This window comes from Ursus maritimus (assembly GCF_017311325.1).
Source record: "Ursus maritimus isolate PB19 chromosome X unlocalized genomic scaffold, ASM1731132v1 scaffold_X1, whole genome shotgun sequence".
Taxonomy (NCBI): Eukaryota; Metazoa; Chordata; class Mammalia; order Carnivora; family Ursidae; genus Ursus; species Ursus maritimus.
Genome location: NW_024423319.1, coordinates 417113 through 432255, shown reverse-complemented (window position 1 = coordinate 432255; position 15143 = coordinate 417113). Strand labels below are relative to the sequence as shown.

Below are 15143 nucleotides of genomic sequence, written 5' to 3'. Positions count from 1 at the left end.
ATGGAGTTTGGAGACCAGGGAGAAAGGAGTGATTAACTGCTTTTCCCTGAGGGCACACTGAGGAGTGGGGCCCCAACCTTTTGGCTCTAGGGCTAGAGATAGGGAGTTCACCATTTTCATTTTCATCCTCTAAAGCAAGCAGCATGGAAAGCCATCAGGGGACAAAAGCCACACAGAGCAATCCTGAGCCACTTACTTAGCCTGGCCCCCTGGCAAGGGCAGTGCAATTCCGCCCCCGGGCAACAGGCCCCTCTCCCAGAAGATCAGCAAGAACATCGGGCTAAGACCAAGTTTACTAATCATAGAGAACAGCAAAACTCCAGTGCTAGGGGAACACAGCACATAGAATTCATGGCTTTTCCCCCATGATTCTTTAGTCTTTCAACTTTAATTTTTAAATTAATTTTTAATTTAAAAAAAATTTTTAAATTTTTTTCTTTCCTTCTTCAAGCAATTTATTTTATCAACTCTTTTGAAAAAAATCTTTTAAAATTTTCATTTTTACAATTACATTCTATCCTTTCATTGTATTTAATTTTGTGTGTGTGTGTGTGTGTGTGTGTATACACACATAAGTTTATATATATATAAGTTTTTCTTTCTTTACAATGTTAGGATATAGTTTCTTCTAACAAACAGACCAAAATACACCCAGAATCTAGAGTGTGGCTCTGTTCTCTTCACTTGTCTGATCATATTCTTTCTCTTTCCTCCTCTTCCTCCTCTTCCTCCTCTTCCTCCTCCTCCTCCTCCTCCTCCTCCTCCTCCTCCCCCCCTCCTCCTCTTCTTCTCCTTCTCCTTCTTCTTCTTTTTTTGTTAAAGTCTTTTTAAATTTTCACCTTTACAGTTACATTCTATCCTTTCAATGTATTTAATTTTATTTTTGTATATATATAAATTTTTTTTCTTTACAATTTTGGGATGCAGTTTCTTCTAAGAAACAGACCAAAATACACTCAGGATGTAGTGTATTGCTCTGTTCTGTTCACCTGTCTGTTTATATTCCTCCCTTTTTTGTCTTTTATTCTTCATTTTTACAGTTACATTCTATCCTTTCATTGTATTTAACTTTATTTTGGTACATACATAAGTTTTTCTTTCTTTACAATTTTGGGATCTAGTTTTCTAACAAACAGACCAAGATACACACAGGATCCAATGTATTTCTCTGTTCCGTTCACCTGTCCAATTACATTCTCTCTTTTTTTAATTTTAATTTTTTTCTGTTAGTGGCTTTTCTGATTTGTTTAGTGTATATTTCTCTGGGGTCGTTGTTACCACTTTAGTACTTTGTTCTCTCGTTCATCTATTCTTCTCTGGACAGAATGACAAGATGGAAAAACTCACTCAAAAAAGAGAACAAGAGGCAGTACTGACTGCCAGGGACCCAATCAGTATGGACATAAGGAAGATGAAAGAACTAGAGTTCAGAACAACGATTATAAAGATACTAACTGGGCTTGAAAAAAGCATAGAAGACACTAGAGAGTCCCTCTCTGGAGAAATAAAAGAACAAAAATCTAATCAAATCAAAATCAAAAAGGCTATTAATGAGATGCAATAAAAAATGGAGGCTCTAACTGCTAGGATAAATGAGGCAGAAGAGAGAATTAGTGATATAGAAGACAAATTGATCGAGAATAAAGAAGCTGAGAAAAAGAGAGATAAACAACTACTGGATCACAAGGGGAGAATTTGAGAGATAAGTGATACCATAAAGCAAAACAATCTTAGAAAAATTGGGATCCCAGAAAAAGAGGAAAAGGGGGGCAGAAGGTATATTGGAGCAAATTATAGTGGAGAACTTCCCTAATCTGGGGAACGAAACAGGCATTCAAGTCTAGGAGGCACAGAGAACCTCCCTCAAAATTAATAAAAATAGGTCAACATCCTGACATATAATAGTGAAACTTGCAAATCTCAGAGACAAAGAGAAAATCCTGAAGGCAGCTCAGGACAAGAGATCCTTAACCTACGAAGGTAGAAATATTAGATTGGCAGCAGACCTATCCACAGAGACCTGGCAGGCAAGAAAGTACAGGCATGATATATTCAGGGTGCTCAGTGAGAAAAATATGCAGCCAAGAATACTTTATCCACCTAGAATAAACGGAAATAGATAGAAGGAAAGATAAAAAGCTTCAAAATAGAAGGAAAGATAAAAGGCTTCCAGGACAAACAAAAACTAAAAGAATTTGTGATCACTAAACCAGCCCTGCAAGAAATAATAAAAGGGATCCCATAAGCAAAGAGAGAGCCCAAAAGTAACACAGACCTGAAAGGAACAGAGACAATATACAAAAACAGTGACTTTACAGGTAATACAATGGCACTAAATTAATATCTTTCAATAGTTACTCTGAATGTAAATGGGCTAAAAGCCCCAATCAAAAGACACAGGGTATCAGACTGGATAAAAACCCAAGACCCACTGATATGCTGTCTGCAAGAGACTCATTTTATATCCAAAGACACCTCCAGATTGAAAGTGAGGGGGTGGAAAACCATTTATCATGCTAATGGACATCAAAAGAAAGCTGGGGTGTCAATCCTTCTATCAGAGAAATTAGCTCTTAAACCAAAGACTGTAATAAAAGATGAGGAAAGATACTATATCATAATTAAAGGGTATATCCAACAAGAAAATTATAAATATTTATGCCCCTAAAATGGGAGAAGCCAATTATATAAACCAAATAATAACAAAATTAAAGAAACACATTGATAATAATACAATAGTAGGGGACTTTAACATCCCACTCACTGCAATGGACAGATCATCTAAGCAGAAGATCAACAAAGAAACAAGGGCTTTGAATGACACACTGGACCAGATGGGACTTCACAGATATATTCAGACCATTCCATTCTAAAGCAACAGAATACACATTCTTCTTGAGTGCACATGGAATGTTCTCCAGAATAGATCAGATACTGGGTCACAAATCAGGTCTCAACTGGTACCAAAAGATTGGGATCATTCCCTGTATATTTTCTGACCACAATGCTTTGAAACTGGAACTCAATCACAGGAGGAAATTTGGAAGGAACTCAAATACAGGGAGACTAAAGAGCATCCTACTAAAACATGAATGGGTCAACCAGGAAATTAAAGAAGAATTTTAAAAATTCATGGGAACAAACGAAAATGAAAACACAACTGTTCAAAACCTTTGGGATGCAGCAATGGCAGTCTGAAGAGGGAAGTATATAGTAATACAAGTCTTTCTCAAGAAACAGGAAAGGTCTCAAATACACAACCTAACCTTACACCTAAAAGAGCTGGAGAAAGAACAGCAAATAAAGCCTAAACCCAGCAGGAGAAGAGAATTAATAAAGATTAGAGCAGAAATCAATGAAATAGAAACCAAAAGAACAGTAGAACAGATCAACAAAACTAGGAGTTGGTTCTTTGAAAGAATTAATAAGAATGATAAACCCCTGGCCAGACTTATCAAAAAGAAAAGAGAAAGGACCCAAACTAATAAAATCATGAAAGAGGAGAGATCCCAAACAGCACTGAAGAAATACAATTTTAAGAACATATTATGAGCAACTGTATGAAAACGAATTAGGCAGTCTGGAAGAAATGGATGCATGCCTAGAGACATATAAACTACCAAAACTGAAACAGGAAGAAATAGAAAACTTGAACAAACCCATAACCAGCACAGAAATTGAAGCAGTAATCAAAAATCTCCCAACAAAAGAGAGTCAGGGCCAGACGGCTTCCCAGGGGAATTCTACCAAACATTTAAAGAAGAATTAATACCCATTCTTCTGAAGCTTTTCCAAAAATAGAAATGGAAGGGAAACTTCCAAAGTCTTTCTATGAGGCCAGCATTACCTTGATCCCAAAACCAGACAAAGACCCAACCAGAAAGGAGAATTACAGAACAATATCCCTGATGAACATGGATGCAAAAATGCTCACCAAGACACTAGCCAATAGGATCCAACAGTACATTAAAAGGATAATTTATCATGACCAAGGGGGATTTATGCCTGGGCTGCAAGGGTGGCCTAACATCAATGTGATATACTACAGTAATAAAAGAAAGGACAAGAACCATATGATCCTCTCAATAGATGCAGAAAAAGCATCTGACAAAGAATAGCATCCTTTCCTGATTAAAACTCTTGCCAGTGTAGGGATAGAGGGAACATAACTCAATATCATAGAAACCATATACAAAAAGCCCACAGTGAATATCATTCCCAATGGGGAAAAACTGAGAGCTTTTCCCCTAAGGTAAGGAACATGGCAGGGATGTCTACTCTCACCACTGTTGTTCAACATAGTACTACAAGTCCTAGCCTCAGCAATCAGACAACTAAAAGAAATAAAAGGCATCCAAATCAGCAAAGAGGAAGTCAAACTCTCACTCTTTGCAGATAACATGTGGAAACCCCAAAAGACTCCAAACCAAAATTGCTGCAACTGATACAGGAATCCAGCAAAATCATAGGGTATAAAATCAATGCACAGAAATCAGTTGTATTTCTATACACTAACAATGAGAGAAAAGAAAGAGAAATTAAGGAGTCTATCCCATTTATAATTGCCCCCCAAACCACAAGATGCCTAGGAATAAACCTAACCAAAGAGGCAAAGGACCTGTACTCAGTAAACTATAGAACACTCATGAAAGAAATTGAGGAAGACACAAAGAAATGGAAAGACATTCCACGCTCATGGATTAGAAGAACAAATATTGTTAAAATGTCTATGCTACCTAGAGCAATCTATACATTCAATGATCCCTATCAAAATACCATCAACTTTTTTCACAGAGCTGGAACAAATAATCCTAAAATTTGTATGGAACCAGAAAAGACCCTGAATAGCCAAAGGAATGTTGAAAAAGAAAACCAAAGCTGAGGCATCACAATTCCGGACTTCAAGCTCTATTACAAAGTTGTAGTCATCAAGACAGTCTGGTACTGGCACAAAAACAGACACATAGATCAATGGAACAGAACAGAGTACCCAGAAATGGACCCTCAACTCTATGGTCAACTAATCTTCAAAAAAGCAGGAAAGAATATCCAATGGAAAAAAAGACAGTCTCTTCAACAAATGGTGTTGGGAAAATTGGACACCCACATGCAGAAGAATGAAACTGGACCATTCCCTTACACCATACAGAAAATTAGAATCAGAATGGATGAAAGATCTAAATGGGAGACAGGAATCCATCAAAATCCTAGAGGAGACCACAGGCAGCAACCTCTGTGACCTTGGCCACAGCAACTTCTTGCAAGACACATCTCCAAAGGCAAGGGAAACAAAGGCAAAAATGAACTATTGGGACTTCATCAAGATGAAGAGCTTTTACACAGCAAAGGAAACAGTGGAGAAAACTGAAGAACAACCAACAGAATGGGAGAAAATATTTGCAAATGTCTTATCAGATAAAGGGCTAGTATCCAAAATCTATAAAGAACTTATCAAACTCGACACCCAAAGAGCATATAATCCAATCAAGAAATGGGCAGAAGACATGAGTAGACATTTCCCCAAAGAAGACATACAAATGGCCAACAGACACATGAAAAAATGCTCAGCATCACTCAGCATCAGGGAAATACAAATCAAAACCACAATGAGATACCACCTCACATCTGTCAGAATAGCTAAAATTAACAAGCCAGGGAACGACAGATATTGGGAAGGGTGCAGAGAAAGGGGAAGCCTCTTACATTGTTGGTAGGAATGCAAACTGGTGCAGCCACTCTGGCAAACAGCATGGAGGTTCCTCAAAAAGTTGAAAATAGAGCTACTCTATGACACAGGAATTTCACGACTAGGAATTTCCCCAAAGATACAAATGGAGTGATCCAAAGGGGACCTGTACCCCAATGTTTATAGCAGCAATGTCCACAATGCCAAACTATGGAAAGAGTCCAGATGTCCACTGACAGATGAATGGATGAAGAAGATATGATATATATATACATACACACACAACGGAACACTACTCAGCCATCAAAAAAATTGAAATCTTGCCATTTGCAAGAACATGGATGGAACTAGAGGGTATTATGCTAAGCGAAATAAGTCAATCAGAGAAAGACAATTATCATATGATCTCACTCATAGGTGGAATTTAAGAAACAAAACACAGGATGATAGGGGAAGAGAGGAAAAAATAAAACAAGACGAAATCAGAGAGGGAGACAAACCATAAGAGACTCTTAATCTTAGGAAGCAAAGTGGAGGGTTGTTGGAGGGGAACAGTGTGGGGGGATGGGATAACTGGGTGATGGACAGTAAGGAGGGCATGTGACGTAATGAGCACTGGGTATTATATAAGACTGATGAATCACTGACCTCTACCTCTGAAATTAATTATACATTGTATGTTAATTGAATTTAAATTAAAAAGAAAACAATCCCATTTACAATTGCACCAAAGACAATAAAGTATCTAGAAATAAACTTAACCAAAGAGCTGAAAGACCTGTAATCCAAAAACTACAAAACACTGATGAAAGAAAATGAAGACAATGTAAAGGAATGGAAAACTATTCCATGCTCATGGATTGGAAGAATAAATACTACTAAACTGTCTATATTACCCAAAGCAATCTACACATTTAATGCAATCCCTATCAAAATACCAACAACATTTCTCACAGAACTAGAATAATCAGTCCTAAAACTTGTATGGAAGCACAAAAGACCCTGAATAGCCAAAGCAATCTTAAAAAAGAAAAACTGAAGGCATCACAATTCCAGACTTCAAGTGATATTACAAAGCTGTAGTGATCAAAACAGTATGGTACTGGCACAAAAAACAGATACATAGATCAAAGAAATGGAATAGAAAACCCAGAAATAAACCAACAATTATATGGTTGATTAATCTTCTACAAAGCAGGAAAGGATGTGCAATGGGAAAAAGTCTCTTCAACAAATGGTGTTGGGAAAACTGGACAGCTACATGCAAAAGAATGAAACTGGGTCACTTTCTTACACTATACCCAAAAATAAATACAAAATGGATTAAAGACCTAAATGTGAGACCTGATATCATATAAATCCTAGAATAGCACAGGTAGTAATTTCTGTGACATCAGTGGTAGGACTCCTCCCCTTTTTAAAGCTTTTATTTAAATTCCAGTTAAATTTTAAATTCCAGTATAATATCAGCTTCAGGTATACAATATAGTGATTCAATATTTCCATACAACACCCTGTTCTTATCATAACAAGTGCACTCCTTAATCCCCACTATTTCACCCATCCCCCCACCCATCCCCCCACCCCGCACCCCTCTGGTAATTATCAGTTTATTCTCTATAGCTACGAGTCTGTTTCTTGGTTTTCCTCTTTTCCCCCCATGATCATTTGTTTTGTTACTTTAAATCACATATAAGTGAAATCATATGCTATTTCTCTTTCCTGACTTCTTTCACTTAGCATAATACTCTCTAGCTCCATACACATCATTGCAAATGGCAAGATTTCATTCTTTTTTTACGGCTGAGTAATATTCCATTGTATACATATACCACACTTTTTTTATCTATTCATCAGCTGATGGATGGACATTTGGCTCTCCATAATTTGGTTATTATAAATAATGCTGCTATAAACATTGGTGTGCATGCATCCCTTTGAAGTACTACTTTTGTATTCCTTGGGTAAATACCTACTACTGCAATTGCTGGGATCATAGGGTAGTTCTATTTTTATTTTTTGAGGAAACTCCATACTGTTTTTTCCAGAGTGGCTGCACAAGTTTGTGTTCCCACCAACAGTCTAAGACGGTTCCCTTTCCTTTGCATCCTCACCAACACCTGTCTCCTGTGTTGTTAATTTTAGCCATTCTGTTAGGTGTGAGGTGATATGTCATTGTAGTTTTGAGTTGTATTTCCCTGATGAGTGATGTTGAGCATCTTTTCATGTGTCTGTTGGTCATCTCTATGTCTTCTTCAGAAAAATGTCTAATCATGTCTTTTGCCCAATTTTTAACTGGATTTTGGTTTTGGCTGTTGAGTTTTATAAGTTCTTTAGCAACATTTTTCTAGATATGTCTTCTGAGGCAAGGGGAAAAAAGGAAAAATAAATATTGCGACTACATCAAAATAAAAGCTTTTGCACAGTGCAGGAAATAATCAACAAAACTAAAAGGCAACCTATGGAAATGGAAGAGATGTTTGCAAATGACATATCTGATAAAGGGTTAGTATCATATAAAAGAATGAATCTTGACATTTGCAAAACCATGGATGGAGCTAGAGAGTATAAGGCTAAGTGATGTCAGAGAAAGACAAACAGCATACGATTTCACTCATATGTGGAATTTACGAATCAAAAGAAGCAAGGGAAAGAATAAAAAGAGAGACAAACCATGAAACAGACTCTTAACTATAGAGAACAAACTGATGGTTACCAGAGGGAGGTGGGGGGGATGGGTGAAATAGGTGAAGGGAATTAAGGAGGGCACTTGTCACGATGAGCACTGAATAATGTATAGAATTGCAGAATCTCTATATTGTACACCTAAAACTAATATAACACTATATGTTAATTATTCTGCAATTAAAATTAAAAAATTAACAACAAAAAGAAAGTACTGTGTGGTATTTATCTCTTGACTGGACCCACACTATTAACACACACAAATACAGACACATATACACACACATACACTGTGTGTATATGGTAATAAATCATGATCAAGTAGTTTATTCCCAGAGTACAAGGTTGGTTTAACATCTGAAATTAATGTTATTTAACATATTAACAGAGTAAAGAAGAAAAATGACATAATTATTTCTATTGATAATTGACATGAAGATAAAAGCATTTATCAAAATTCAATACCCATTTGTGATTTAAAAAAAGTCTCAAGAAACCTGGAAGGGAAATTCATCCAGCAGATAAAAGACAACACTAACACTCTTTTTTTAAAAAAAGATTTATTTCAAACTCAACACTCAAATAACCCAGTCAAAAAATGGGCAGAAGACATGAACAGACACTTCTCCAAAAAAGAATACAAATGGCTAACAGACACATGAAAAAATGCTCAACATCACTAGCCATCAGGGAAATACAAATCAAAACCACAATGAGATACCATCTTACACCAGTTAGAATGGCAAAAATTAATAAGACAGGAAACAGCAAATGTTGGTGAGGATGTGGAGAAAGGGGAACCCTTTTATACTGTTGGTGGGAATGCAAGCTGGTACAGCCACTCTGGAAAACACAATGGAGGTTTCTCAGGATGGTAAGAATAGAGCTACCCTACAACCCAGGAATTGAACTACTAGGTATTTACCCCAAAGATACAGATGTAGTGAAAAGAGGAGGCACCTGAACCCCAATGTTCATAGCAGCAATGTCCATAATAGCCAAATTGTGGAAGGAGCCGAGATGCCCTTCAACAGATGAATGGATAAAAAGATGTGGTCCATATATATAATGGAATATTACTCAGCCATCAGAAAGGATGGATACCTACCATTTACCTCGACATGGATGGAACTGGAGGGGATTATGCTAAGTGAAATAAGTCAAGCAGAGAAAGACAATTATCATATGGTTTCACTTACATGGGGAAGATAAGGAATAGCATGGGAGGACATTAGGAGAAGGAAGGGAAAAATGAAGGGGGGGAATGAAAGGGGGAGAAAAACCAGGAAAGGCTATGGACTCCGGGAAACAAACTGAAGGTTTCAGAGGGGAGGGGGATGGGGGCAAGGGTTAGCTCGGTGACAGGTATTAAGGAGGGCACATATTGCATAGAGCACTGGGTGTTATACGCAAACAATGAATCATGGAACATTACACCAAAAACTAATGATGTACTATATAGTGACTAACATAATAAAAAAAAGATTATTTATTTGAGAGAGAGAGAGAGAGAGTACACAAGCAGGGGGAGGAGCAGACAGGAAGAGGGAGAGAATTTCAAGCAGACTCCCTGCTGAGTGCGGAGCCTGACTCAGGGCTAGATCTCAGAACCCTGAGATCATGACCTGAGCTGAAATCAAGAGTTGGCTGCTTAACCAACTGAGCCACCCAGGCACCCCACCAACACTCTTATAGCTAATATCGTACCTGGCAAAATACTGAATACTTTCATCCTAAGGATGTCTGCTCTTACCACTCCTACTTAACATAGTAGTGGAGGTGTTAGGCAGGGTAGTAAGGTAAGAAAAACAAATGAATAAACATATTGATTGGAAAGGAAAAAAATAAAACTATCCCTACAACATGATTTTCTATGTAGAAAATCCTATGAAACCCAAAAAACGAAACTTAGAACTAATGAATTATTTTAGCAAAGCTATAGGATACAATGCTAATTTAAAAAGAAATCAATGTTAATATAATGGCAGCAAATAATTTGAAAATAGTATTAAAATTTTATCTTACAATACCATCAACATATAAAAACACTTAGGAATAAAATTAACAAAAGATACACAAGATCTGTATCCTTAATACCACAAAACACTGGTAAGAGAAATTAAAGAAGACCTAAATAAATAGAAAGATAGATCAGGTTCATGGGCTGGAAGACTCAAACTGTTTGTTAGTTATCACCAAAATGATCTCTAGATTCAAAGCAATCCCAATCATAACCCTTACAGGTTTTTTCTCTAAAACCCGACAAGCTGATTTTAAAATCTATATGGAAATATAAAGAATCTAGATCCAGGGCTGGCAAATTATGGTCTGTAGGCCAAATCCAGCCCACTGCCCATTTTTGTAAATAATATTTATTGGAACACAGGCACACTCATTCATTTATATATTGTTTATGGCTGTTGTTGTGCTTCCACAACAGTACTGAGTAGTTGTGACAAAGACAGTATGAGTGGGGCACCTGAGTAACTCAGTTGGTTAAGTGTTTGCCTTCAGTTCAGTTCATGATCCTAGGGTCCTGGGATCGAGCCCCGCATCGGGCTCCTTGCTCAATGGGGAGCCTGCTTCTCCCTCTCTCTCTGCCCTCCCCCTGCTTATATGCTGTCTTCCTCAAATAAATAAAATCTTTAAAAAAAGACCATATGACCCACAAGCCTAAAATATTTACTATCTAGCCCTTTACAAAAAAATCTGTAGACCCCTAATCTAGAATATCCACAATAACCTTGAAAAAGAACAAAGCCGATAAACATATTATCTGACTTCAAGAATTACTGTAAACCTGCAGTAGCCAAGACTGTGTGGAACTGTGATAAGGAACCACAAATAGATAATGGAATCAAACAGAGCTCCCAGAGACAAACCCACATTTATATGGTCATTTGATTTTTTTAAAAGATTTATTTATTTGAGAGAGAGCAAGCGTGCGCACGCAAGCCTGCAAAAGCAGGGGGAGGGACTAAGGGAGAGGTGAGAAAGAATCCACAAGCAGACTCCCCGATGAGTGCAGAGCCTGAAGCAGGGCTCAATCCTGCAACCCTGAGATCATGACCTAAGCTGAAATCAAGAGTCAGATGCTCAGCTGACTGAGCCACCCAGGTGCCCCCGGTCATTTGATTTTTGACAGAGTTGCAAAGGCAATCCAATGTCTTTTCAACAAATGAGGCTATAATATCTGGATATCCATATGTAAAAAGTATGAACTTCTACCTATACCTCATAACACAGAAAAAAATTAACTTGAGATAGATGCCAGATTTGGATGTAAAAAATAAAACTATAACACCTTTAGAAAAGTCATCATGCCATGGGGGCAAAGATTTCTTATACAGGTCATAGAAACAATAATCATTAAAGAAAAAAACTACTCAATTAAATTGTATTAAAATTTAAAAATTCTGCTCATAAAAACCTAGTGTTAAAAATAAATAGGTAAGCCACAGATTAGAAAATAATGTTCCTAAAACATGTATCAGGTAAGAAATAGTGACCAGGGTATATAAAGAACTCCTAGAACTCAATAATGACAACCCAGTGAAAAAATGGGCAAAAGATTTAACCAGATACTTCAGAAAAGAAGATATATAAGTGGCCAATAAGTATGGGAAAGATGCTCAACATCATCAGTCATCAAAAAATGCAAATTAAACCTTAAAGAGATAACCACCGTAACAGCTAAAACTAGTAAGACTGACAACACCAAGTATTAATTAGCAAGGATGTGGAGCAGCTATAACTTTCACACATTGTTGATGACAATGTAAAATGAAACAACTACTTGAGTAAAAGTTCTGGCAGTTGTTTTATGAAATTAAATACTCACCTACTCCATGACTCAGCAGTTCCACTCCTAGCTATTTACCTGAGTGAAATGAAAACACATATCTACAAAAATACTTTTCTATGAACACTCATGGTCGTTTTATTCATAATAACTCCAAATTAGAAAGAGCCTAGGTGTTTGTTCATAAAAAAATGGATTTTTTCTATGGTATGAATTTCTAGAACAGGCAAAACTAATCTGTGGTGGCAAAAATCAAAACAGCTATCTCCTCTGGGGTGGGTGTGCAGAGTCAGACTGGGAAGGGGTATAATGGGATTTGCTGCAGTGATGGTAATATTCTATATCTTTTTTTTTTTTTTTAAAGATTTTATTTATTTATTCGACAGAGAAAGACAGCCAGCGAGAGAGGGAACACAAGCAGGGGGAGTGGGAGAGGAAGAAGCAGGCTCATAGCGGAAGAGCCTGATGTGGGACTCGATCCCGTAATGCCGGGATCACGCCCTGAGCCGAAGGCAGACGATCAACCGCTGTGCCACCCAGGCGCCCCGGTAATATTCTATATCTTGATAGGGGTTTGGGTTACATAGGCGTATGCATTTATCAAAACTCAGCAAGTGCATATTTTATATTTTAAACATAATTATGTGTAAATCTTATTTCAAAGTTAAAAATTTGTAAATAGATATTGAACTCTACTTAAAGATATAATTGCTGAACTATTTAGGGGGACATGTAGTCATAGCTACAATGTACTTTGAAATGCATCGAAAATAAGATTAACTGATAGACAGATAGATAAGTAGATAGATAATAAAACAAGCATAGTAATACCTTCCTGGTAGAATCTAGGTGGTAGGTTTATGAAAGGATGTAAATGCTTTCAACTTTTCAATATGTTTAAAAATGTTTATAATCAAATGTTGGAAAAAATACTGAATACCCACTCACTGTTCTAGGCAATGGGGATACAAGAAATGACTAAGAGTTTTTCAGAGGAGGTTACGTAATGGAAGTGAATTAGTATTTGTGTAGTTCATATTACAACCCAGGGGCAAAGGCAGGTGCAACAAGTTATTTTTGTCTTCACAACTGGGTGTGGAGGAGCAGGTTTGAAATGAGTGAAGATGATGAGTTCAACTTTGAATATAATGTGCTTTATGATCCTACAAGATATTTAAGTGGCAACATCTAGTAGACTATTAGCTCAGGAGATTTGCATAAATCTGGGATAAAAATGTTGTGGTTGTCATGCCTTTGGGTACTCTAGCTGTTTGGTCAGTGAGTACAATTTATTTTATTTTATTTTTTTTAAAGATTTTATTTATTTATTTGACAGAGATAGAGACAGCCAGCGAGAGAGGGAACACAAGCAGGGGGAGTGGGAGAGGAAGAAGCAGGCTCATAGCGGAAGAGCCTGATGTGGGGCTCGATCCCAGATCGCCGGGATCACGCCCTGAGCCGAAGGCAGACGCCTAACCGCTGTGCCACCCAGGCGCCCCAGTGAGTACAATTTAATAACTGGTTTTGATTTCAGTAGTGTTTTCATTTTAAAATACTGTCTCAAATATCTGTTCCCCCCAAATGTAGTATTCTTTACCTGTTGGTCTATTTATTTTTCCATGGGAAGTATAATAAGAACAGAAATTGTACTAATAAAGAGCTACAAAATAGCAAGATTAAAATGTGGTCAATATAAGGATTTTAGGGATTTTCATTAAGCTAGTAATTTGAAGGCTAATAATTGGTAAGTACATTACACTGGCAGACGGTTCTTTGGTACTCACCTGATCAAATAGAGCTCTTTATTCCATGGGTAGATATTTAAGACTGGCCCAACCCCAATCATGTGGTTGCGACATTCTCCAACATTTTCAACATATTCATGCTTCAATGGCACTTTGGTGAGGAGTTCAAATTCCTCAGGTGCCTTTTGAAGTACCTGTTCTGCTGCATAGAATCCATCTACCAGCAGTGTCCTGCCACCTGTTCCTTCATGCTTAAGACAGTGAAACACTTGAATGCTAAAGAGGGAAAAAATTAAATTCTTCTATTCAGTGGAGAAAAGAGAACATATCAAAATTTTAGAAAATTATATATGAAATAGTTATTGAATCTACTTGTATCATTTTCATTTCCAAATTAATTGCTTTTCCTTAGAGCCAGTTGTACTTTTTTGTGCTTTGAAATATTAATGCCACTACAGGTTTCTTCTAAACATATTCAATATGAATCAAAACCTGTATGTGCCAGACCCTGGGAATACAGGCATGAATAAGATATAGTCTTTGTTTTAAAAAAGCCCGTAGTCTAGTAGGAAAACATGAAGGAAATAAATACCAATAAAATATGATAGGCACTATAATAAAGTTGTATACAAGATCTAGAGGGGCCATAAAGAAAGGGCATTATTTACAAAGTATATTTAAGGAAGAGAGCAAGAAGCTCCTGTCAGCATAGCACAGAGAATCACAAAAGGATTTTGAACTGGGAAACTCCATGGTCACATTAACATTTTTAAGACTTGATTATGATGATAGTATGGGAGATGGACTGGTGGGAAGCAAGATGACAAAAAATGTAGAAAACAACGTGGTAACTGAAATAGACAAAAATACTGAGGGCTTGAGCTTAGAGAAGGGTGTTATAAAAAAGACACACCAAAGAAACACTATAGGAGTAGAATTGACAAGATTTGATAACTGATTAAATGTGGTAGAGAAAGACAAGCAAAAATCTAGAATGACTTCAGCTTTTTCACTTGAGCAACTTGTTATTTGCTAAGAGGGAGAATGCAGACAGAAGTGTAATTGATCATAATGAGGGGGTATGAGAGGTTGAGGAAGAAGTTCAGTTTAGGGACCATGTTGAAATAGTTGAGTCATATGTGGCTGAAAATGTTAACAGGGAAAGGAAAGGGGATTTAATGGGCTGGGAAACTACACCAGAAGTTTCAAATTAACAAGGGGAAAA

General features: G+C 37.0%; 1 protein-coding gene across 4 annotated transcripts in view; it reads right to left on the bottom strand.

Moving 5' to 3' along the window:
- TMLHE (trimethyllysine hydroxylase, epsilon) overlaps positions 1-15143 on the bottom strand; it is a 114487-nt gene that overhangs the window by 35610 nt on the left and 63734 nt on the right. For 3 of the 4 annotated variants that reach the window (XM_008686768.2, XM_008686769.2, XM_008686770.2), the window contains one exon: positions 13958-14194. The exons of the other annotated variant lie outside the window; for it this stretch is intronic. In XM_008686768.2, the coding sequence (XP_008684990.2) occupies positions 13958-14194 (237 nt within the window). The remainder of the gene's footprint in view (positions 1-13957; positions 14195-15143) is intronic. 4 annotated transcript variants of the gene reach the window in all.